Source organism: Petromyzon marinus, chromosome 78, assembly GCF_048934315.1.
Source record: "Petromyzon marinus isolate PM22_M1 ecotype Great Lakes invasive population chromosome 78, UKy_Petmar_22M1.pri1.0, whole genome shotgun sequence".
Classification (NCBI taxonomy): domain Eukaryota; kingdom Metazoa; phylum Chordata; class Hyperoartia; order Petromyzontiformes; family Petromyzontidae; genus Petromyzon; species Petromyzon marinus.
Genome location: NC_133744.1, coordinates 2,568,118 through 2,591,973, shown reverse-complemented (window position 1 = coordinate 2,591,973; position 23,856 = coordinate 2,568,118). Strand labels below are relative to the sequence as shown.

General features: G+C 47.1%; 1 protein-coding gene across 4 annotated transcripts in view; it reads left to right on the top strand.

Annotated features, from left to right (window-relative positions):
- LOC116957602 (uncharacterized) overlaps positions 1–19,521 on the top strand; it is a 34,891-nt gene extending 15,370 nt beyond the window's left edge. For all 4 annotated transcript variants that reach the window (XM_076056821.1, XM_076056818.1, XM_076056817.1 and 1 more), the window contains 5 exons: positions 5,622–5,841; positions 9,319–9,351; positions 12,843–12,945; positions 13,703–13,814; positions 18,423–19,521. In XM_076056821.1, coding sequence (XP_075912936.1) covers positions 5,622–5,841; positions 9,319–9,351; positions 12,843–12,945; positions 13,703–13,814; positions 18,423–18,668 — 714 coding nt within the window. In that variant the 3' untranslated portion in view covers positions 18,669–19,521. The remainder of the gene's footprint in view (positions 1–5,621; positions 5,842–9,318; positions 9,352–12,842; positions 12,946–13,702; positions 13,815–18,422) is intronic.
- The last annotated feature ends 4,335 nt before the right edge of the window (positions 19,522–23,856 follow it).

The window sequence follows — 23,856 nt, the reverse complement described above, 5'->3', positions numbered from 1 at the left end:
CCTTAGAGCCTGCTGAGTAGAAGGGAGGCTCCACACAGGGGACGGGCACCCTGCTCTTGCCGCTGGTCAGCGGCCTCCCCCTGCTGGTAGGCCTAGCCACGGGCCACGCGCAGAGTCCTCATCAAGTGCTCCACGGGCTGGCTCCCCTCCTCCGGATGTGGTTGTGGAACGCCAAACAACAGGTGTGCAGGTAGGCGAGACTCACGACCAAAATCATTAGGAACAGGGTCTGCCCAGTAGAAGTGTGTACCGTGGTGGTATAGGCAAACAGGGTATAGGGGAGGTGTTCATCCTAATCCTGCTGATTGGCGGCCGCCATGCATTTGAGCTTTCCGGCCAAGGACTGGTTCATGCGCTCCATCATACCATTCGCCTGGGGGTGTTATGCTGTGGTTCGGTCCTTCTGGATTACGAACTCCCATTACAGCACCTGAAATAGCTCTGCCACGAACTTACTTCCCTGGTCTGTAATGACTCGTTCGGGAATCCCATGTTTGAGCACGAAATCCTCAATAAATGCCTGGGCGACCACAAGGGCCATCTTATCGGGGATGGCCACTGCCACTGGGTAGCGCATAAAATACTCCACAGCCACGAGAATGTACCGGTTGCCTCGGTGGGACCACAGGAACGGCCCCTGTAGGTCGACCCCAATCAACTGGTTCGCCTGGCTGACGCGGAACGGCCTCAGGGGTACCTGATGCTACGCCGGTTTCTGCCCACACTGTTGACAAGTGCGGCAGCCCTGTACCTAGGCGGCCACGTCTTGGTTCAGTTTGGGCCAGAGATACTGGCGATGCAGGGTCTCCCGAGTGCGCTGTTCCCTGCCATGAACCCCAAGTGTGGCCGCACCTAGGCGGGAACACAGATGCACCCCAACCTTCCCGGCTTTGGCTAGTTCCTGCACCACCCCATCCTTCACACACAACCGGGAGTACAACCCACTCCAGGTGGCGTTTTCCCGCAGTGCCGCCTCAACCACTTCCAGGTCCTGATCCCGCTGTTGTGCCTGTCGTAGCTGCTCATTGTCCAGGCTGGAGACTGTGCATCCGACCTCCTCTTTTATCCGGCCGGGTTGGTCAGAGCATCCCATCTGTCCCATCGGTGCAAGATCATGTGCCCGCCGGCTGGCCCCCTGGGCCCCTGGCCCTCTCGGCAGGGACCTCTGCGACACACACGGTGCTCTTACTTGACAGAAGGGGTTAGTCTTAGGGCTCCCAAGGGGGAGCGCCGTCTGTCTGCAGTGCCCCCCGTGAAATATGGGCAGGCCTCCTCGGCCCGTGTCTCAGGGCACACCGCGGGTTGCCTCGACAACGGATCAGCATTCGCGTGCATCCGTCCAGCCCTGTACTTGATCTGCAGGTTTTATTCCTGCAACTGTGTCAGCTACCGGGCCATCAGCCCCCGCAGTTCCTTGAAATTGAGGAGGACCTTCAGAGCATAATGGTCAGTGCGCACGTGACATCTCCAGTCATACAGATGCGGTCGAAACTGCTTGCACGCGAAAATCACGGCGTACAGTTCCTGACGGGCCACACAATAGTTCAATTTGGCCCTGCTCAGGGTCCAGCTGGCGTATGCGATGACATGCTTCACCCCATCCTGCACCTGTGACAACACGGCGCCCAACCCACTGCTGTAGGCGTTTGTGTCTAGGATAAAATCTGCGGAAAAGTCAGGGAAAGCCAGGGTGGGGATATGGGTTAGGTGGTCCTTGAGGGTGGTGAAGGCATTGTGGCAGGCCTCCGCCCAATGGCAAAGGATCTTAGGGGAAGTTAGTTGGGTTAGGGGACGCGCAATCTTGCTGAATCCCTTCACAAATCGATGGTAATAAGTGGCTAGCCCCAGAAATGACCTAATCTACGTCAGGTTCCTCGGCCACAGGCATTCCACTAGGGAACTTACCTTTTCTAGGTCGGTACACACCCCTGCCACGCTGACACGGTGTCCAAGGTACCCCTCCTTGCACTGCGCAAAATCAAACTTATGCGGTTTGAGCTTGAGATGGGCTGCTCGCAGTCGTTGGAACACATCCCACAACCTGGACCAGTATTCGGGCAGGGACCTACTTAACACTATAATATAGATAAATCAGGCACTGTTCCCACTGCGAGCCCCACATCACCAACTCCATCAACCGCTGGAACGTCGCAGGTGCATTAGTGAGTCCGAATGGAAGCACACAGAACTCAAACATTTCTATCTGGGTGGTAAACGCGGTCCTCGGCCGATCCTCCTCTGCCATCTCCACCTGCTAGTACCTGGATGCCAGATCTAGGGTGGAGACATACCGTACCCCCGCGAGGCTGTCAAAGGTATCATCGATGTGGGGGATGGGGAAGGCATTGCCGAGGGTAACCGCGTTCAGCATCCTATAATCAACACAGAACCATGTCGACCCATCCTTTTTCGTCACCTGCACATCCGGGGCAGACCAGGGGCTCAATTAGGGCAGGATTATGTTATCGAGGAGCGTGTCTGCGACTGCCTCCTTCATCTGGGCCCGTTCGGGCACGCCCACTCGGTAGCTGGGGAGTTTAATGGGTCAGGCCGCACCTGTGTCAATTTGGTGCTTGACGAGGTCCATCCGGCCAACATCTGAATTGTGCTCACTAAACACGTCGGCGTACTCTCGCAGTAACTCCCACAGCTGATCGGCCTCCACCTTTGAAAAATCCGCTCGGAAAAATCAGCTCGGGGGGTCGGGCCAACCCGGCATGCCAGGTCCTGGTTGTCCTTGGAGCAGCAGGGGTCCTCAGCCCAGAGGGCAAACACCGTGGCCACTGGAGTGCCCCATCAGCAGATTGTGACCACACCTGTGTCTGCTAATGCATTTTTTACCCATAATTTACCACCGCGGTACATAATATAATTTATCTAGTGGTCTTTTTAACTTGACAAGAAGATGATAACCTGCTCACGGTTTTCCCTGCCACATACGAGAGCACAAGGAATGTCATTAAATTGGTGGCCAAATGCCTCACAAGGCATCCCGGCTTCAAAATCAGCTTTAGAAATGGTCCTTTTCATCAGAAAAGTAATGTGAATATCGGTCCATCGCTGAGAATCATGCAGCTGAACTTTGAGGGCCTCTCTAGTGCGAAATGCGATTATATCGCAAAGATTCTCATGATTCAAGACATCGACATCCTGATGCTGGGAAAAAAAAACCCTATCTGGAACGAGAGTGCCCCGTTTGAAAATAAGTGAATATGCCCACATGACTGCAAGCCACTATCCGAAACATGGCCTTGCAATGCCTGTAAAAACCTGAAGGACTTGGCCCAGGTCACAGCCAACAACGCGCCCCACTACATCGCCATCAAGATCAATGCCATAACTGTGGTTAACGTCTAAAAGCCTCCAGGTGTTGAATGGCCATGTCCGATGCTACCACCACCAATTCACCCGACCAATCACGTTGGCGACTTCAAGAGCTACCAAACATTATGGGGCTACAGCGCCAATGATAAAGCAGTTGAGCAACAAACATCATGGGCAGCAGCAGAAGGCCACCACCTGCTCTGTGACGCAAAAGACAGTGGCACGTTCAAGTCAGCACACTAGGAAAAAATGTTACATGCCTGATCCATGTTTTGTGTCGCGGGATCATAATGGTAATGCTATGCCGGGAAAAAGAACCACCTCTGGCAACTTTACAAATAGTGAACTTAGGCTGCTGTATTCTTCAATATTGACCTTCACATCTCACTGATCCGCCCTGCATGGCCGAGTTACATCATGGCATTGGAAGAATTTGTTGGAGTTATTCCTTCACTTGGAACATGGCTAAGATCATAGCCATTCTTAAACTCAGCAAGGATGCATCGCAGATCTCAAACTACCACCCTATCTCCCCCCTCAGCGTCGGCTACAAGCGAATGGAGCAGCTCCTGCTCCAAAGGATAAATCCTATGCTCGACAACATAACCCCTAAGGAACAAGCCGGATTCCGAACCGGCAAAAATTGCTTCAACCAGGTGCTAGCTTAAACAAGTTACATTGAGATCGGTTTTGAGCACTAGCTCAAAACAGGAGCAGCATTCATCAACCTCACCTCAGCATATGATATGGTGTGGTGGAAGGGTCTCATGCTGAAGCTCGCGACAGCCTTGCCTGCCACCCAACTATCAGACTCATCACTGAAATGCTGAGCGACCGATGGTTCACCATTCACCTTTGGGAGGCTGCCAGCAGCCCACTAAATTTGAACAATGGACTGTTGTGGGAATCTGTTCTTGCTCCAGTGCGGTTTAATCTTTACACCGACGAGATTCAAGCGACATCCTCCCGTAAGTTCACATACGTGGACGACATCGCATTGGCAACCAAAGCCGGGCAATAGAAGACACTGGAAAAGTTATCTAATAAGATCTCAAGATCTTCGAAGCACATTTCACAAATTGGTGCCTAATATAAAATGCTTCCAAGAGGGTCGTCTCCGTCTTCCATCTGAACAACAGGCAAGCCACGAAAACATTAAATATCAACTTCTGCATAACACCACTAACACACAACCACCACCCCAGGTACCCTAGACCGGACGCTCAACTGCGAGCAACACCTTGAACAAGCCAGAATGAAAACAAAAGTATGAGTAATTTTTTTCCAGAAACTCACGGGAACAACATGGGGAAGCTACGCCCCACACGTTAAGATATCAATGCAGCTCCCAGTCCACTCTACAGCAGTGGACTTGTGCTGCAGTGTAGGGTGCCAGCCCTCACACAAACTTCGTCGATCTTGAAATCAACACTGCACTTAGTATCATCAGCGGCACCTTCAAATCCACTCCACTCTCGTGGCTTGTCAGGCTGGCGGACATCGCTCCAGCCAACATCCACCATGATGCCGCAACGATTCAGGGAGCACAACAAGATCGTGGAAAACTTCGCCTACTAAGACATAAAGGTACCCCCACGCCCTAGGCTTAAATCCAGGAAGCCATTCTGGATACGCACCTACTCTCTGGCAACCGAATATAAAGACACCGGGTGGGTGGCTATGAACGTGGCAAATACAACATTTCATTGAGGACCCGACCGTCGAAGTAAATCACGCTGAACCGCGTTCGGGCCCAGCGCATGAGATGTGCGGCATACGCGTTGTTCTATAAAAGGAAAATCAAAGAGTCACCAAACTGCGACTGTGGTGAAGCCCAAAGGATCAAACGCATCACCGCTGATGGTATTGCTGCAATCCATACAGCTTCTAGTGCCGCCTTGGATTAGTGACTTTCTTACCTTACTCTCTATTTTGCACTCCAATCGTGTTTTGTGTATTGTGTTTGTTGTAACTTGCTGACCCGCCCATACTGGACACCTGTGAAAAATAACTCCATAGCTCATCGGATTCCTCCCGTAGTATAAAGATGCTAATTCTGATATAACCACTCCTGAAACTCATATCTGGGCTTGCCTGAATTAAAAAAAAGTCAAGGGAAACCATGCTAAGACATCGAACTGAATACCCGAAAAAATCCGTTTTATTGTGGAATGCTGAAACCCAGTAACCCTCTTAGAGGGATTTAGCTGAACTACATTCCTGTAAAGATTATGTTGCGATGCTAATGGATTATTAATGCGCGTGTGTGCTGTTCATTTGGAATGCACAAATTCAAGGACTCACAAGTCTCTAGCGGAGTGCATCAACTGGGCCACGTGATGTACGAGGGACACTTGGACCTTAGGCATGGCTCCAGCTATGTGACGCTCTATAACGTTACACGAGCACACGGTGGAAATTACTCCTGTGTTATCAACACCAGCGGCTCGAGAGGAACCGCCACTGGACGCCTTTGGATTACTTCACCCAGCACTACCGAAAGAACCAAAGAGTATGGTAAGAAGCCATTAACACGGCTTCCAAATGATAGAACTCAAACTTAATAGAAGTTAGTGGTGCAACTCTTGGGCAATACTATTGCTTCTACTTTTTTATCGCATGTAGTCAAGCAATTCACTGTGGGTACCTTAATTGCGTTTCACTCTCTGTGCTATACACACATTTTCTTTGCCCCTGTCATCGGAAATGCACGAGCATTGAGGCATCGGGGCTCATCGCATAATTACAGGCCAGAAACGGCAGTAGAAATTCCAGAGCATCACGGAAGAGAGTCTATTTTATAGGATAACCATTGGCGATTCGCCCACAACGTGGTACTCAATTTATCGTCACCAAAACTCAAAATAGAACTATATTGACCTTTGTCCAGATTAAATAATTATTGCTCAAAGATGCCTGCATATTTTATTTTTTGTGATTAATTTGTGGATTGGTCACGTTTAGAAAAGAGAGAGCAGAGGGTATTTCCTCACACCCCTCCCAGCCTATACCGTGCAAACGAGTAACGATGTAGGATGGAGGGATTTGAAATGTTGTACGATCTGAAAAAGAACATTTATTAAAATGTTGAAATATGACGTCACTAGGAGTTCTGGCACTAACATGGCGTCACGTCGGTGCATTTCCCTCAAACGGTGGTGTCATGTACCTTTGGGTGACGTCATGTACTCCCCGTTGTCGTGTGGATTTGTCTCCGGTCCCCCGGGTTTTCCCTCCACATTTAGAAACAACATCACACGTTTAGAGTGCTTGTCCGCTGATATCAATTTTTACGTGATAAGCCATTTCGTGGAACTATCATTTGTAGCCAGGTCACTTCTGATAAAGAGCTACGTAGGGGCCGTCCATAAATGACGTCACGCGATTTTGGCCGATTTTTGACCCCCCCCCCCCTCGTCACACGGCATCACAAAAAGGCAGACCCCCCCTCAAATATGACGTCACAAAGCTCTGCCCCTCCCCCCCCCAAAACGACATTTCCATTTTGAAAAAAATACATGTTTCAAATCACTTTAGACTATTGTCATATAGTGCGTGTTTAATGTGGCGCTGCACTCTGATGTTGTAGGAGAAAACACAAATTAAAAAGGAGGCTGTGGGGGCTGATGCTCCCCTCTTCCTCTCCCCCGACCGCCTCCTCTCCTCCCCGCCGGGCTGCCGCCGATCGGGGAACTCTCGCGCAATTCCTCACCCCTCGGACGTGCTCGCGGTATCTTACGGACGCGATGGGAGTCAGAGGGACGAGGGTCCGGGAGGTCTCTGCCTGGGTCGAGTTGTGGCTGCGCTCGCCAGCGTCTCTCGGACGCTCGAGCGGCTAGGAGTCCGACTGGGTCGCTGGCTGGCTGGTTCGAGGAGAACTGAGCTGACGTTGTTTCTCTTCCCTCCTTTTATCTCTTCCCCATTCAAAAATCTCTGGCCAAGTTGTGTTGCCCTTCCAGCCAATCGGGGCGCCTACCTTTCGATTTTCAACCAATGCCCCGCCCCCACCTGTCGTTTTCCTTTCGCTTGCTCTCCCAACCCATTGTCTACGTGCCCGTCGTTTTCGTCTCCTACTCTTGGTTGAGGTTTTTAGCTTTAGCCAGCTCGTTAGATGTTTTGCTCTCCCCACGGCCCTATTCCCCTGTGTTCGGTGTGTTCTCATTGCGGTTACTCGGTGAGCTCACCGTGGCCATACAATTTTAAGTTAATCCAAGGGGCCGCAGTGCAATTCGGCCTGGGGGGGGGGGGGGGAGGGGGGGTCGGCCAATCTCCTGGCACTGGGAAACCGTGGAACATCCCCACGAGGGGGCCCTTGGGTAAAAACCCAGGGTGCCAGGTGACCACCACCCCCACGAGGCCCTACGTGGGTGTATGTGTGTGTGTTTAGAGGGGGTGTGCGTGCGTTTGTGTGGGGGGGTTGCGAGGGGACATCAGCGCTGGCAGAGTGGCTCCGTTGCTGTGACACCACAAGGCGTTGGAAAGCTGAAATTGAGCATAAAATTCACTTGAAATTATTCAACGTCTAACTAAAACTGCAGATGTTCAGAATATTATATTGAAAGTCTCTTATAATTATAAAATAATAAAAGTCGTTATAACTATAAAAAAAAAACTACCTTAAACTTTGTAGTAGATCGAAGCAAAATGGAGAGTACAATTATAACAATCACATATTCATTCCACAAAATGAAAGGCCCTGGTAGAATCATTAGAATCAAAATGTTTAGTAAAAATCATTAATAATTTACAAAATTTATGCTTTTTGATTTAAAGCTTTCGTGACTGCAGTGATTCATATTCTTGGTTCTTTCGGTAAAGTCACGTTGAAGGGAAACAAAAACATAATAATATATATATAAAACAATAAAATTCTCACGACGTTTCGACTGTAACACAGTCATCATCAGGTGTGAAAACCAACGGCAAAAAACATTTCAAACATTTCAAATGTTTCTTGCCGTTGGTTTTCACACCTGATGATGACTGTTTGTGTTACAGTCGAAACGTCGTGAGAATTTTATCGTTTTATATATATTTTATCATTTTATTGTTTCCCTTCAACGTGACTTTACCGAAAGAACCAAGAATATAAAAATTTATGCTTCTCCATTCTCCCATGGAGAAACAAAATGCTCCTTCATGGAATAAATAAAAGGTGACCTTAATAAATTTAAATAATAAAATAGTTAATAATGAAAATTAATCAAAATTTGTGTTGTTATAACAATTATTTTGTTTATGTTGATTTAAAGTTGCGCATTTTGATGTGACGTCACATTTCTCAAACTCCCCCTCTCCCTCGTTACACATAGTGATCAAATGTCTGACCCCCCTAGGTGTGTGACGTCATTTATGGACGGCCGCATAGCTCAGTGGGCTTTGCCTAAATGCATGATGCTGATTCGAAATGTGGAGTAAAAACAATCGGAGGACACAGAAAAAAGTCCGGGCGACGACGGGGAGAGATAGAGGCACACATACTCCAAATATACAGCAGGCATCTTCAGGGTCGGGATAGAACCCACGACCTCCTGCGTACAAGGCAATGGAAATAACATCCCCCTATCCACCGTGGTGCCCCACACATTCAGATTCTATTCGGAATTTTATCAGCTCTTTATGTTCACTAATTTAATAATACAATGAAATTTAAATAGCATTATTCATGCACATTTCATCTTAAAACGGCGTTGAAAATGTTGCACAGTTTCCACACAGAGGTGGAGAAATCCTCCTGGCTGCCGCCTGATGAAGCTGGTTGTAATTACTGGCGAAACGTCGTACTCAGAATGTAAATGTTGTGGCTTTGCTCTCCAACACACAACCGGTGTGCTGTACTAGTAACGATTTGGCATGTTCTGTTTTCGTGACAAACTTTACTAATTGGCTGTGTAGGGTGGTGGCTGGTTTAACGACACTGTGAGCCAGCTTGTCAGTGCGCAACGTGTTCAGGCTACTCTCTTAATTACAAAGTTTATATTTGCTCCTTCACAGAGGAAACGCATGAAAAAGATGACAACAACAAAGGTAATGTTGTGTGCCCGCTCACTGTTGAATATACACACATGACGAGCTGTGAATGTTGCGCGGTTGACCGGTACCTAAAAATCCTCACCAATAATGGTTGTAAATGGCACTAACGTATTTGATGCTGCTTATTTATCCAGGAAAGCCTCATTGAGTCTCAAGACTCTTTCAGGAGGGCACTGCCAAGACTTCACAGTCAGGGGAATGTTCTTTCTGCATAATTTAAATTTAGTAATTTACAGGTAAATTCTCCGCATTGGGATGTTTGGCCCAACGCGAAGACAAAGATCCCCCGTGTAGCCTTAACAGACTGTTGGGGCAAGTGCTGTTAGCGAGCACCTATGAAGGCCGGAAAGGCACACGAGTGGGTGGATGGTCAGCACCATGCCTGGCTGCTTTTGTCTCCCTAGTGGCGATGCTTAAACACCACACCAGGTACTCATTTGAGGCTGAGTCTTCCAAGGGGGGCCCAGTACCGGTTCAGATAATCGTCACTGGTGTTGGCCATGAGCGGGAATCGAACTCAAGTCGCCGGGTTCGTTGTGCAGCTTAGAGCTAACCGCTACACCATCTCTCCCACAATAGCAGTCACTTACACTTACATTTTGCAGAGTTGGGGGTGAACATATCAACTCCACGCAAAAGGGGCACCGAGTCGGGAATTGAACACAGGCACTTATTATAGCGAAGCAACAAGTGTTACCACTGTGCCACCCCACCGACTATGGAGTAGCGCTTTAGCTTTCAACTTCTGGCAAAAGCCTCTCTGACCTGAAAGAAGTTATCGATGGCTTAAATTCCCATGTTGCCTCGGCTGGCCATACTTTAACAAGGAATGCCAACCTGGTCCCACTCTTGATGTGCGAACTGCTGGTCTTCTGAAATTTCCAACCTTGCAGCAGGAATTCAGATTCATCCCTGACTCCGATTTGGACATGTTTAAACTACTTTCCTCTCTTATCACGTCTTCTACTGTCAGTGCAGATGTATTTGCATCCTTTGCACCTCCGATTAGCATGGTTGGCTATGTAAGGAGATTTCCCAGGCCACACACTTTTGCAAATGTTTCAGGAATGTTGGATACGCTGTCAGCGAAAGCAAGGGTTTTGGTAGGTGGGTGGGTTCAATTCCAGTTGAAATACTCTGTGGGGATGAATTCACTCACAGGAAAGGACGCAATGGCATCGCGCAGAGGTGTACGTGAGACTCTGAGTTTTTGCTTTACGGTGGGTGTAATGAGCACATTCAGATGAACTCTTTGGATTTTTTTGGGCACGATCGATCTTCAAGGTAATGGCTTATAGGTGAGAGATGGAGCCTATTGGAGAGCAGTCGATATCGTTGCCGTATAGCGCCACCTATGAGCGGGTGTCTTTCCAACCTGGACGTCTTGAAACGTTCAAGAACATAAACAAACATTGTCGATGCCATTTTTGTTTGTTTGTTTGTTTGAGAGCCAGGTCTCTGAAAGGCAGATGATATCGAGACACCCGATTGTCCATCTTCATCTAGAGGGGATCCAGATTTTTTCAAAAAATCTCAAAAATGTAGGTGAATGCCTCGACCAGATCTGTCTTAAAATTAAGTCTTACGGAAGGATGTTGAGGTGGGATTGGATCGCCCAGGACCAGGATTGCACTCGATACCCCCAATGAGAAGTAGCATGCTGAGCTTATCTCCATGAAAAATACTTTGGTTGATATATGCCTTGAAGGGTAATGTGTTTTAGGGGTTAGGGAGGGGTGAAAGGAGGAAATGGGATATTTGGGAAGTAGCAGAGAGAGCTCAGCTGGAGAAGAAACGGTGAGTTATGACTAGGGAGAAGTGTGTTGACTAGGGTGTGAGGGCAGACAGAGAGAGGGAGAGCAAGAGTGAGAATCAAGAGATAGGATGGTGGAAGGAGGAGGACATAGAATTAGAGGGGAGGAAATTAGTTATTGCAGCTAAATACTCTAAATGCACGATGTGTATTCTAAATGTGGAGGAAAAAACAGAGGACCTGGAGTAAAATTCACGCGACCACGGGGAGAGGGACACGCAAACTCCAAATATATAAGCATCAGGGTGAAGATCGACCTCCTGTATACCAGGTGAAGGAGATAACATCTCCTAGCCACTGTGGCGAGTTGATAAATAAGTGGGCCATTTTGTGTTTGCGTCATGGTCCAGATTTCTGAAATTCGAAAAATGACACTGCAACTTACTAAATTGTGATTATTTCACATAGCCATCATTCCCCCCTATTAGAAGACTCAAGCCTAATTCCAGGCCATGTGCTTAGTCACCTTATGCAGCTCAGGGACAACCGATACGTTGAGTGCCCTTTCAGAAACATGTCTTTAAGGTACAGATTGATTGCCACGTGTGAAACACTCTGAGACACACCAGAATAAAGGTGGGTTCGTTATAAAATGCAAATGAGCATACTCTGTATTCTTAGTATATGTCAATGAAGTGTACTGAAGATGCTTTGTGTGTTTTAGTTTGTTTTTCTTCCCCCACACCTCTGATCAGCATGGTTGACTATGTATGGTGCCAAAGAAGTTCCACATGCATATGTTATAAAGTATTTCCACGACGGAGCTTTATTCAGAACGGTGCAACACAGTTTCACTTCCCTCCCGATGACTCCACTCTCCCAATCCGTGGACGAGGCGCCTCTCTCTCTCTCTCCACGATCCCGTGGCTCACTCCACTCTCTGGCCTCACCGCTGGCTGACAGCACGCTGGAATAGGGGGTGCGCCTCGAGGAAAGACCCGCCACATGGCCCGTGGCGAGGAGGAGAAGGCAGCACCGCCGTCCGGAACCCAGGCTTCCACACCGACCCCGAACATTCCCCCCGCTCACCCTTATATCCCCTTTGGCGGAGCTAAGCCCCGCCTCTGGCCACACCCCCTCGGGGAACCTTCTCGAGGGTTCACGAACGCCTCACCTGCCTGATCATATACTTTCATCCAGTCTTCTGGAAGAAAGTATATGTTGAAGGTGATGGTTTCTTTCTTATCTGGAAGACACATTTTGGCATCGTATCTTCCTCTCCCAGAAGCCGATAAAATGCATGTTTCAGCAATGTACGTATGTTGAACTTCTTTTACACAATATGTAGCTAATCGTGCAAACTGGAGGTGCGGCAAAAGGACAACAAACTCGACACAACAACAACAACAAGCAGTTCTAAAGAAATTAGTTTATCAATCTAATTGATGATTTCAAAGTGCACAGCTCCAGTGGCTTCCTAATATCGGCAGGAGAATCGTTCCAGACGGCCTTGGAAGTGCATCTGAAAAGCGCGCGTTGTCGCGACCGTCTCTGTTCGATAGCCAGGCAACATTTGTTTGTTATTTGACAATTATATTTATGTTTTACAAGCCCGCTGGTCATCAGCTATCCATTGAACACTCCCTAAGTTATCCAAATGTGTTTTCTCGTTTGTTACTAGAATACTTGAAATTCACTTTTCATATGTCTGTTACGGTTTTTTTTCTTTCAGATTCATATTTGTACCTCCTAGCGATTTTTATTATTTTGGTTCTGGTTTTCGCTTTCTGGTTAAAGAAGAGACGCAATAACAAGGCCAACAATAACATTATCCGGTGAGAAAAGCAAACAAAAGTTCCCACTTTTATAAGCCTAAAGCTACATTTCGATTTAAAGCTTTCGTGACTGCAATGATTCATCTTCTTTGGTTCTTTCGGTAAAGTCACGTAAAATGAGAATAATATCAATTTATTATTTTATTCTCATTCTACGTGACTTTACCGAAAGAACCTAAAGCTAAACTTTTACATACACAGTTGTTAGATAAATCACCAACTTGAAAAAATGTTTCAATAGTGAAGATTTTATGGATATTTGTAATTTTAATGTTGCATTGCCAGGAAATGTTACTCTGCAATCATTAACGTTTGCATTGTTGCTGTGCTGTGCATAATTGTGTTAAGAATGACTGCACTCCTGCCATTTAGCGGCATTTAAACAGAGTTTAGAGCGTCTGAGCAAATCATCTGGAATTTTTTCAAATCTAGGAAGCTAAGTGGGGTTGAGTCTGGACAGTTCTTGGATTGGACGACCATTATGCCACAATAGGTGTTGTAGGCTGCTGTGGGCTATATTCTCAACCGAGATCAGCGAAATAAGTATTATTTTACAATATTTCTATGCTCACACGTCTGTAAACTTCAACTCGCACGACCTGGTGTGGTGAAGTATGGTCAAATAATCCCCCGGCAATGGGTTGTAGATTGACAAAATAGCTAAACATGTAGAACGAGGGGTGTGTGCCGTTTCTCGGTTATGTTTGATGTTTTTCAACAACACGCCACGATGTAACTTGTGCATTTAATTCAACAGCAGCGAACCTGAGAATAATTCGCCATATGATGTTGAAAATGAGGCAAGAAACAATGCAACCGAAAACCGAGAACATGCTGCAAACAGCACAGAAATACCTACAGGCAACAAGGTATTGGATTTTATTTTGTGACAATATCACAGCCTTTGTGCCAGGCCAGGTGCGCCTTGAGGTCATGTGAAGTGTTGAAGGCTTGCTGGCAGCAGGTCACGTGACAGACCCAGCAGGTGTCATGGGTTGACTGACTGAGATGACTGACAGAAGCACCACCTGTTCCCCCTACTGTGCCAATCGGTTGTGTTGTAGCCGCCTGGCACTCTGCTTGTTGTTGTGAGCATCGCTCCCCTGCCCTCCATTGTTGCTGGAGGGCGACTGCCTCCAACTGCCCAGTAGCAGCGTCCTTCACGATCCAAATCCTCCATAGAGGCCGATCTTTACACTGCTGGTACCAGCCGTCGGCAAGTCCACTCAGCTCCACATCCCCCCATTCTGCATCAGTCCATCTCTTCTCCAGCTCATGTCGTGCCCGTTTAACCTCCTCTAAGCGGCCAATCAGAAGCTTATTGGGTATGCAGGTTACATGATCCAGACAACACAGCCTCATGTACTGGAGGAGTTCACCGATGGGACTTTGTCCAGATCTTTCAAGGATTTGTGAGCTCCTAACACAATCCAGCCTAATTAAACTCAGAATGGATGATAGCCAGGCCAGCATAAATGTTTCTAACTGGCAAAGATGTTCCATTAAAGGGGTCCATGTTTCACAAGCACAGAGAAGGGAAGTCATGACCGTGGCCGAGAGGACCCGAAGCTTCGTGTAAAGCAACAGACCAGGTAGCTTTCACACAGCGTTATGCAGCCGATGAAAATATAATGTCGCTGGACTGATTCGGAGTTAGACCTCTACTGTCAAAGCAGAGCCGGTAATGAGCACACTGCCCCGGTATGAAAAACTCTCCACTCTCTCCATAACTGCCCCATCACCAGTTGAGTTGTGGGGGTGGAGTGTCTGATGGCACAAAATCCCCAGGCAGGTGCTTAGTTTTGGTGGGACTGATTGTCAGGCCTTAGCTCAGTGTCAGGCTCCCGGTTCAGCAGCAGCGCCTCCAACTCCCCCTCCCAGTATGCAACAATCACCAGATCAAAAGCATGCATAACATGTTTGAGCAATAGGGGACCATTCCTTGACCGCACCGGGCATCGATCAGCCTCTCATTGTATCTGTACTAGATGGAGATTCCTCCAGTACAGCCATGGAAGGCTTCACGAACTACGTGGTCTAAACAGATGTTAAATAATGTGGGTGCCAGACGACATCTCTGTCACACCCCATGGTGAACAGGGAATGGTTCCGACTCCCAGCCACGTACTTTTACCCGGGCCTGCCCACCATCGTGAAGGTGCTTAATGATTGTGAGCAGAGTAAAAGATCACCAAACACAGAGAATAATCCAGAGCCCTCGAATATTCATAATAGGCCTTGACCAGGTCAATAAAGCAGAGATGTAGGTCCTTTGCTATGGCAGACAGGCAAAACATATGGTGTGTGTGCAGGACCGGTCCATTTTTAAACCACATTGGGGCTCCATAAGCATCTCCTCAGCGTACCTGGTAAAGCGATGTTGAATGATCCTTGCCAGGACCTTTCCCGGCACACTGAGGAGGGAGATGCACCTGTAATTGTTCCAATCAGTTCAGTCCCCTTTCTGAAAGAGATGCACTACCAGGGAATCTTCATCATCATGCAGAACCAATTCTGTGATCCAAACAGTTATGATTATGTCATATACCTTCGTCAGCCATGGTTTTAGGTGAGGTCTGAACTGCATACTCATTGCAGCCATAGCTGCTGCATGAGCCACAGTCCTATACTTTACCCATTTCCCATCGACATTGGGAAAAGGAGGGGATAATGCCAACCTTAGCTGCAAGCGATGATGAAATTCCCGCTTGCAAATTTCATCAGCTAGCTGAGACCAGGCCACTGTGGGTTTTAATGGGGTCCTTGTTGGATGTCCACCACCACTACAGGGGAAGATATGTAAGCCACTTCTTAGAGATGACAAGTCGTTGGTCAGTGGGCAGATCAGTCCTGGTGTCAAGGGCATGGACCCGCATCCACGATTCCATCACTATATAGTTCAGCACATGTTAATTCTCGGACCCAGCATGCATCCATGATGTTGTGTGGATGTACCAATACTGCAACAGCATGTTGGTGATTACAAGCCCATGGGCAACATACACGTCTATCAGCCTATTTTGGTTGTTATTGAGCTGATTTGGTGCATGCCTTCCAATCATTCCAGAACAGGTTTCTGCATCATGACCCACTCATGCATTAATGTCACCCAACTGGATGACTATCCCAAGGGGTTACTTTAACCAGCACAGTTGGCTACGTACAGTGTGAAATAAGTTCAACATACATACACAAAAGGGATCTGATTCCTCAACCTTGCTTGCATCCCTCCACTGATGTTCATCTTTAACAAGCACAAGCTGGGGCATCAGCATCAGCGCTATGGACATCAACAATAGCCCTTGTGTACTCTGTAGCCGAGTACTGTGCACCAGTATTAACCAGAAGTAGTCACCACTCGACTTGTTGATGTATAAAACTGTGTACTCTGTACGCTTTGGTTCTTTCGGTAAAGTCGCGTAGTTAGAAATAAAATAAAACAAATCACGACATTTCGGGCGCAACTAAAGCGTCCGTCATCAGGTGGGACAACCACAGCAAGAAACAATTGCTGACGTGGGCGAGAAGGCTGCCATGACAAAAGGTTATATAGGTAAGAGAGGGGGGAGGAGCAAGGGGGAAGAAAGAGAGAGGAGGGGGTGTGGGGCAGGGGGAGGGGAGCGAGAGCGCTAGGGGAAGAGAGGACGTGAGGGTGGGGGGGGGGGCTGGGAGTGGGAGGCTGAGGAAGCTGGAGATGCGGATATGATGGCAACAACCATAAAGCAGTTAAGATTTTACCTGGTTAATAACATCCTTCCATTTCGATTTAAAGCTTTCGTGACTGCAAGGATTCATCTTCTTTGGTTCTTTCGGTAAAGTCACGTAGAATGAGAATAAAATAATAAATAGATAAAATAAAATAACACCTGATGAAGGCCGCTTGTGTTGTGGCCGAAACGTCATGAGAATTTTATTGTGTTATTTTATTTTATCAATTTATTATTTTATTCTCATTCTACGTGACTTTACCGAAAGAACCAAAGAAGAACATCCTTCCAATGATTGCTCAATTTGTATCCATCTTCTCAGTTGAAGTTATGTCTATGTTTATATATCTGGATGGCTTCATGAACAAACCTTTGATAGTAGCCCGAAGGTTTGCAGAGTACCTTGGTCTCGGAAAAAAACAATGTCATGAGAGCCCACAGCGTTATGGTCAGCAACGGCAGAGGTATTGGTTCTGCCGTGTTTCAAATCTGCCTTTTGTTCGCGAAAAGGATCCGAGACATGTCGTTTCGTTTCCCCAATGTAACTGCCACCGCAGGTACAACTCAGTTTGTAAACTCCAGGAAACCATTTTTATAACGCTGTGGGCTCGCATGACATTGTTTTTTTCTGAGACCATGGTACTCTGCAAACCTTCAGGCTACTATCAAAGGTTTGTTCATGAAGCCATCCAGATATATAAACATAGACATAACTTCAACCGAGAAGATGGATACAAATTTAGCAATCATTGGAAGGATGGCATTGACCAGGTGAAACCTTAACTGCTTTATGGCTGTTGCCGTCATATCTGCATCTCCAGCTTTCTCAGCCTCCCACTCCCAACCCCTCCCCCTTCCCCCCCGTGGCCTCACGTCCTCTCTTCCCCTACCGCTCTTGCAGCACTCCCCCCCCCTCTCTCCCCCCTTGCTCCTCCCCCCTCTCTTGCCTATATAACCTCTTGTCACGCCAGCCCTCTCGCCCACTACAGCAATTGTTTCTTGATGTGGTTGTCCCACCTGATGATGGACGCTTGTGTTGCGCCACGGAACGTCGTGATCTGTTTTATTTTATAAAATTTCTACCTACGTGACTTTCCCGAAATAACCAAAGAGTATAGATTCCTGCAGTCACGAAAGCTTCAAATCAAGATTGTGTACTCTGTATTTAAGTATTGTGCACTCGTATGGACCAGAAGTAGTCACCACTCGATTTGTTGATGTACCAACTGATCACTGCCATGCGGTGTATCAGTGGCACCCTTAAGTCGATCCCCAACACCCTGACGATCCGTGCTGTCACAAGTTTCTATCCCACCATTTTGCCGCCACCCTGCAACTCTCCAGGAAGTCCTACAAATCGGGGAAAACAGTCGCATTCCGATTCAGCAGGACCTCAAAAACGTCCCTGGTCATCGCTTAAAGCGACGCAAGCCTCTTTTGGCCACATGCAATTACCTTGAAACTATTTAGATTTCAATCCTGATGAAGCTTGGAAAGCTGAGTGGCATTCAAAAGGACTCACAAACACACACTTTGTGAAAGACCCAACGCAGAAGAGAGTCTCTAGCCTCTGTATGAACTGTGAAGGGCCGATTATATACGTTACATTTCAATGCCGCACACACACATGGTGTTGCTTTTGACACGGATCCTGTTGAATTGTTTCGTGTTATATGTGACTTGTGCACCAGCACCAGGTAATTTGTTTAACGAGGTAAAATTTTACCCCAGGTTTCAATGGCTCACAGCAATGTCCTTCTCTCCCCCGAGGGTTCTGCGGTTTACGCGGTGCTGGAACATCATGGGGACCGTTTGACTGCGGGACAGGAGCCAGCCAGCTGCATCTACTCCCTGGCCAGTGCCGCCACGGCCGACCACACCACGAGCCCCGAAGGCTCCTGCCTGTACTCCGTGGTAAACGTGGATAATAAGGAGAGAAAGAAGAAGACGAAAGAGAAGAATGAACACCAGGACGCTTTGGGCATCTATTCCCTCGCCAATGCGGGCAGTAGCTAAACCAACAAAAACACGTTCACCATACGCATAACTTACAACACTCCTCTCACCCAACAGAGGCTATACGTAACAGACACAAAGCAAGAGGTCGCCGGGTTGCTTGGAGGTCACAGACGCTGAGCTGCCACAGCCCGATATCCTGCACTTAATTTAGCTAAATTTCAGCTCTGAAAATTAAAATATTAGTTTTAATGTCATGCGATAAAAAATATACTGTCATCGACAGTGACAAAGAAGTGTTGCCCTCTACTGTGTGGACCAGAGTTACACTTCAAGAAAGGATCTCAGAGGGTAGCTGTGATATATGCTAGACATTCGTTTCCTAACTATACTTTACATTACATATTTTAGTGATGAGTTTCGGATTTAACATAATTATTAACATCAAACTTTTAAGCATAATTTCTGAATGATCATTATTTCGTACTTTCACATTTTCGTATTTAAATTCATAAACTGGTAAATAACTGTCATGAATTTTTCACTATCAAAGTATTTACTTTTTTTTATTAACAAATGAAGTATAATGTTGGCATAATGGTTGGAGAACTCTGACAGCAGCTTTATTCCTATAATTAACAAACATTCCATACCATTCATTAGCAGTGGCGAAGGGCGTTTCTTGCGTCGATGAAGCAACATTTGAATGCTTCAAATGCATTGCCTTGAGAAACCAAGGCGAACATGACGGCGGTCAACGCATCATCGTGCGGCACTTGCAGATGCGCTGCTGCTTCTGCGGCCGTCTGGAATGCTCTTCCGATATTAGGAAGCCACTGGGAGTTATCGTGCACTTTCACATCACAATTGAAATTGACATACTCGTTTCTTTATTAAATGCTTTTTGTTTTTATTTTTTTGTCCTTCCTCCACACCTCCGATTAATGCAGTTGGCTACATATGGTGCAAAAGAAGTTCAACATACATACAACATACATACAACGTACATAAATATAAAACAAATTTGTTCCAAATGTATGATGCGTACTAACAGAAATGTCGAAAGGAAAAAAATCAACACACTTGTCAACAACACTGTAACGTTTCTGAGCAATATACCTTATGCATAGCACATGAAGGAAAGGGTGAGATATTTCAAGGATTAACTTCATCCTGTATGGATGTATGACATCACACGGGTTTTTTTTAAAATAACAAATATGTAAATATCTTGATTTGAAGCTTTCGTGACTGCAGGAATCCATACTCTTTGGTTCTTTCGGTAAAGTCACGTAGGTATGAAATAAAATAAATCACGACGTTTCGGGTGCAACACAAGCACCCATCATCAGGTGGGAAAGCATGGTCTGCTGCTGAGGCAGACTCTTTTAAAAAGGTTTGAAATGGGTGTAGACCAAGGGTCATAAAGAAGTGGCCGGGGCTAGTGATGTTAACGTGAGAAATTAGCATGTAACTGTAAGATAGGAGAGCAGCCTCCTCGACGAGGGCACGGAAGAGGCTATGTTAATGTGAGAGATTAGCATGATGTTAATGTAAAATCGAAGAGTGGTGCAATCCAAAGGCATGGGTGCAAAACCAGAGGGTGCAATCCAAAGGACATGTGAGCATGAGAGATCTAAGAGAGAGACACAGAGAGTCGGAAATAACAGCTGACATAGACAGGTAGGATGGAAACATCACAGTCACATAAGACTTTAACTGGTTAATAACATCCTTTCTACACCCGTCTATCAAATTCATTCAAAAATCATACGCCCAGCTATCAAATTCACCATGGGAGTGGAAAAGGATGCCAAGCTACCATTCCTGGATGTTTTCATCGAGAAGAGACCTGATGGCTCGTTGGGACATTCGGTCTACAGGAAAGCCACCCACACGGATGCCTATCTAAAGCCTGACTCCCACCACCATCCAGCCCAGAAGAATTCCCTCATCAAAACACTACACCATAGGGCACGTTGCATCTCCGACCAGCACCACCTAGCCAGTGAGTTGGAGCACGTACACCAAGTCCTCAGGATGAACGGATACTCGGACCATACAATCCGCAAAGCTGTCTCCCCAGCCATGCAGATACAACCTTCTGAGGATCCATAGCAGCGGTTACCAAAAAGATTTCCAATATCTTAAACAAACACAAGATCCAGGTTCGTTTCAACACAGTACACAAAATCCGTGATTTTATCCCATCTGTAAAGGATGTGATTCCTGACATGCAATACACTGGTGTCTACAAACTGAGTTGTGGTTGGTGCAGCAGTTACCTTGGGGAAACGAAACGACATGTCTCGGACCGCGTTCGTGAACACAAGGCAGATCTGAAACACGGTAGGACCAATACCTCTGCCGTTGCTGATCATTGTTTTAACGCTGTGGGCTCACACGAAATGGATTTTTCCAAGACGAAGGTACTCTGCAAACCAGAGATTTGTTCATGAAGCCATGCAGATATATAAACACAGACACAACTTCAACCGAGAAGATGGGTACATACTGAGCAATCATTGGAAGGACGTTACGAACCAGGTAAAAGTCTTAACTGACTGTGATGTTTTCATCCTACCTGCCTATGTCAGCTGTTATTTCCGACTCTCTGCGGCTCTCTCTCTCTCTGTGCCTCTCTCTTAGATCTCTCCCTCAGTGACTCAAGTGTTGCTGCAGAGTCCCACTTTATACTTCCCTCCCCTCCCCCCCCCCCTCTATCCCCCCCCCCCCTTCTCTCTCCTCCCTACAGCCGATCTCTCCCCCAGTGACTCGAGTACTGCTGCAGAGTCAGAGTCCCACTTTCTGCCCTGCCGCCTCCCCCACCTACAGCCGATCTCTTGGATTGCACTCTCATGCTCACATGTCCTTTGGATTACACTCTCATAGCCACTGCTGTTGCGCGCATATGCGGGGATGATGCTCTTATGTGGCGACAGAAGCTCATTTCATGCTAATCTCCCTCTCTAGTCTCTCTCCCTAATCCTCCATTAACACAACTGACGTGCTTGCGTCCGGGGATGGAATTCCTTTCCAGCTCAGACCCTGCCTGCTTGCCCATCGCCACGAAAATAACCTCCTTGTTGTAACAGCTCTCTCGCTGGCTCAGCAGTTCCACTGCTGGATTATTTGTGTTGTGATCGAAACGTCGTGATAGATTATTATTATTTTTTCGGCCTACGTGACTTTACCAAAAGAACCAATATACTAACTGCAGTGAACCTATTGGGTGGACCGAGGCCTTGGAGTGGGAGTGTGTTGATTCAAGAAACTAGCACTCTATTTTCAGTTGCCGCTCCCAGAGATTAAATCAAACTGGCGACCACAGCATTGCTCATCCAGCGTGCTAATCCACTACACCACTGTGGCAATCATCGCTACAACTAAAACTACACTTTTTACGTGTACCAGGTGTAAGGCCCTCCTGAGCTATGTAGTAGCTCTATTTTCAGAAGCTGCTATCACAAATGAAAGCAGCTCAACGAAGGTGGCTTATCACGCGAAAATGTATAGCCACCAAATACGCTCAACGCGTGTATCTAAATGTGGTGGGGAAAACCGGAGGACCCGGAGAAAAATCCACGCGGCCACGGGAATAGAGACACGAAAACTCCAAATATACAGCAGCAAGCGTCAAGGCCGGGATCGGACCCATGGCCTCCTGCATATATAGGGGCAATGCCACCGCCGTGTCCCTATTTTATATTTACTAATCTATATTTGTGTAATGACAGAGTGACACCTGCTGGCCTGAAAAGGGAAGCACGGGTACGGACACTGTTAAAGTAACAACCAATCAGTGAAGGAGGTGGTTCTGGGCCAAAGGTAATAGGTGGGGTTGGCCGAGATACTTGGGGAACCTGCTCGAAGGTTCCACGAGAGGGCGTGCCCAGAGGCGGGGCCTAGTCATGCCAGGGGGGATATAAGGGGGAGTAGACCCAGAGCTCGGGGCTTGTCCGTGGGGTCTGGATCCTGGCCACGTCACTATGTGCCGTCATCTCTCTCCTCGTCCGGCCACGTGGAAGATCGTCTGTAGGGTCTCCATCACCGACATCGTCACGCCGCCAACCAGCGGCGTATCCAAGCGTGGGCAATGGGACCACGCCGGGTGATCAGCTGTGTGTAGTTGTAGAGACGTTAGCATCTAAGAATATATATCCGAGTGAAGAAGAACCAGTGTTGGCCCGTGTTGTGCCCGGTGTGATAAATAAGAAGTGCCCTATACACGATGTGTCGTGGAAGTCGCTCATTTCATCTGTATTAAATCCTATAATTCTTCACTATCTTCGTTATTTCTTTACCGAACTGCAGCCACTGTTACCTTTGAAAATCGAATTCATCGCAACAAATTAGGTATCTTAACTGTGATTTAGTTTACAAGCATCTTTGATTGGGTATCAACCAATTTGCTTACTCTGATTTTTGTAGCTTCACATTCACAGGATTTGTGCATGACGCAAAAACCATGAGCACATTCTTAAGAACTGCACTATGGTGCTGTTGTCTTCAGTCACTGTGAGGGCTGGTATATCTGAGTCCTCTAACGCTCCCTCATGAGGGCCCGAGCACTCACGTAAACCAAACCACCCCGCTCAGGAAAACCCCAAGTCGACAAAAGGGACGTTAGGCAAAAACATTACTAAGCTGCAGCGTTTACAAAGTTCTCTGGCTATGCATCGTGACGGGTACAGCAAGATCCAGCACCGTGTATCCTTCTGGTGCTCGCTTAGCTGCATTGGCTTCCACTAGCCGAACAAATTCATTCTAAAGTCGCGCTAATTGCACATAACACGCTTGCCACAACTGAACCACAATACCTCGCTGATCTTGTCAAGGAGTATAAACCATCACGCGAACTCCGCTCTTCCTGGCAGCAGTGGCGGCTTTTGCTAACCATCGAACAAAGATGGCCACTGCATTGCGCGTTTTCAGATGCGCTTCTGCGACCACCTAGAACGCTCTTCCTTCCGTTATTAGGAAGCCATTGGTGCTATGCACTTTTAAATCTAAATTAGAAAATAATTTATTTAAAACTGCTTTTTGCGTTTAGTTTGTTATTCTTTCCCTGACCTCCGATTCGCGCGGCTGGCTACATAAGGTGCGAAATAAGTTTGACACATTTACGTACATAGGTGTTGAACTCGAACAAGGTAAGTTGGATTACTGCCCGATTACATTCACTGTTCCACTCTCCAGCATACGGATAAGGTAGTGCCTTGACAATTGGGGGCATTGTGAACCTTGC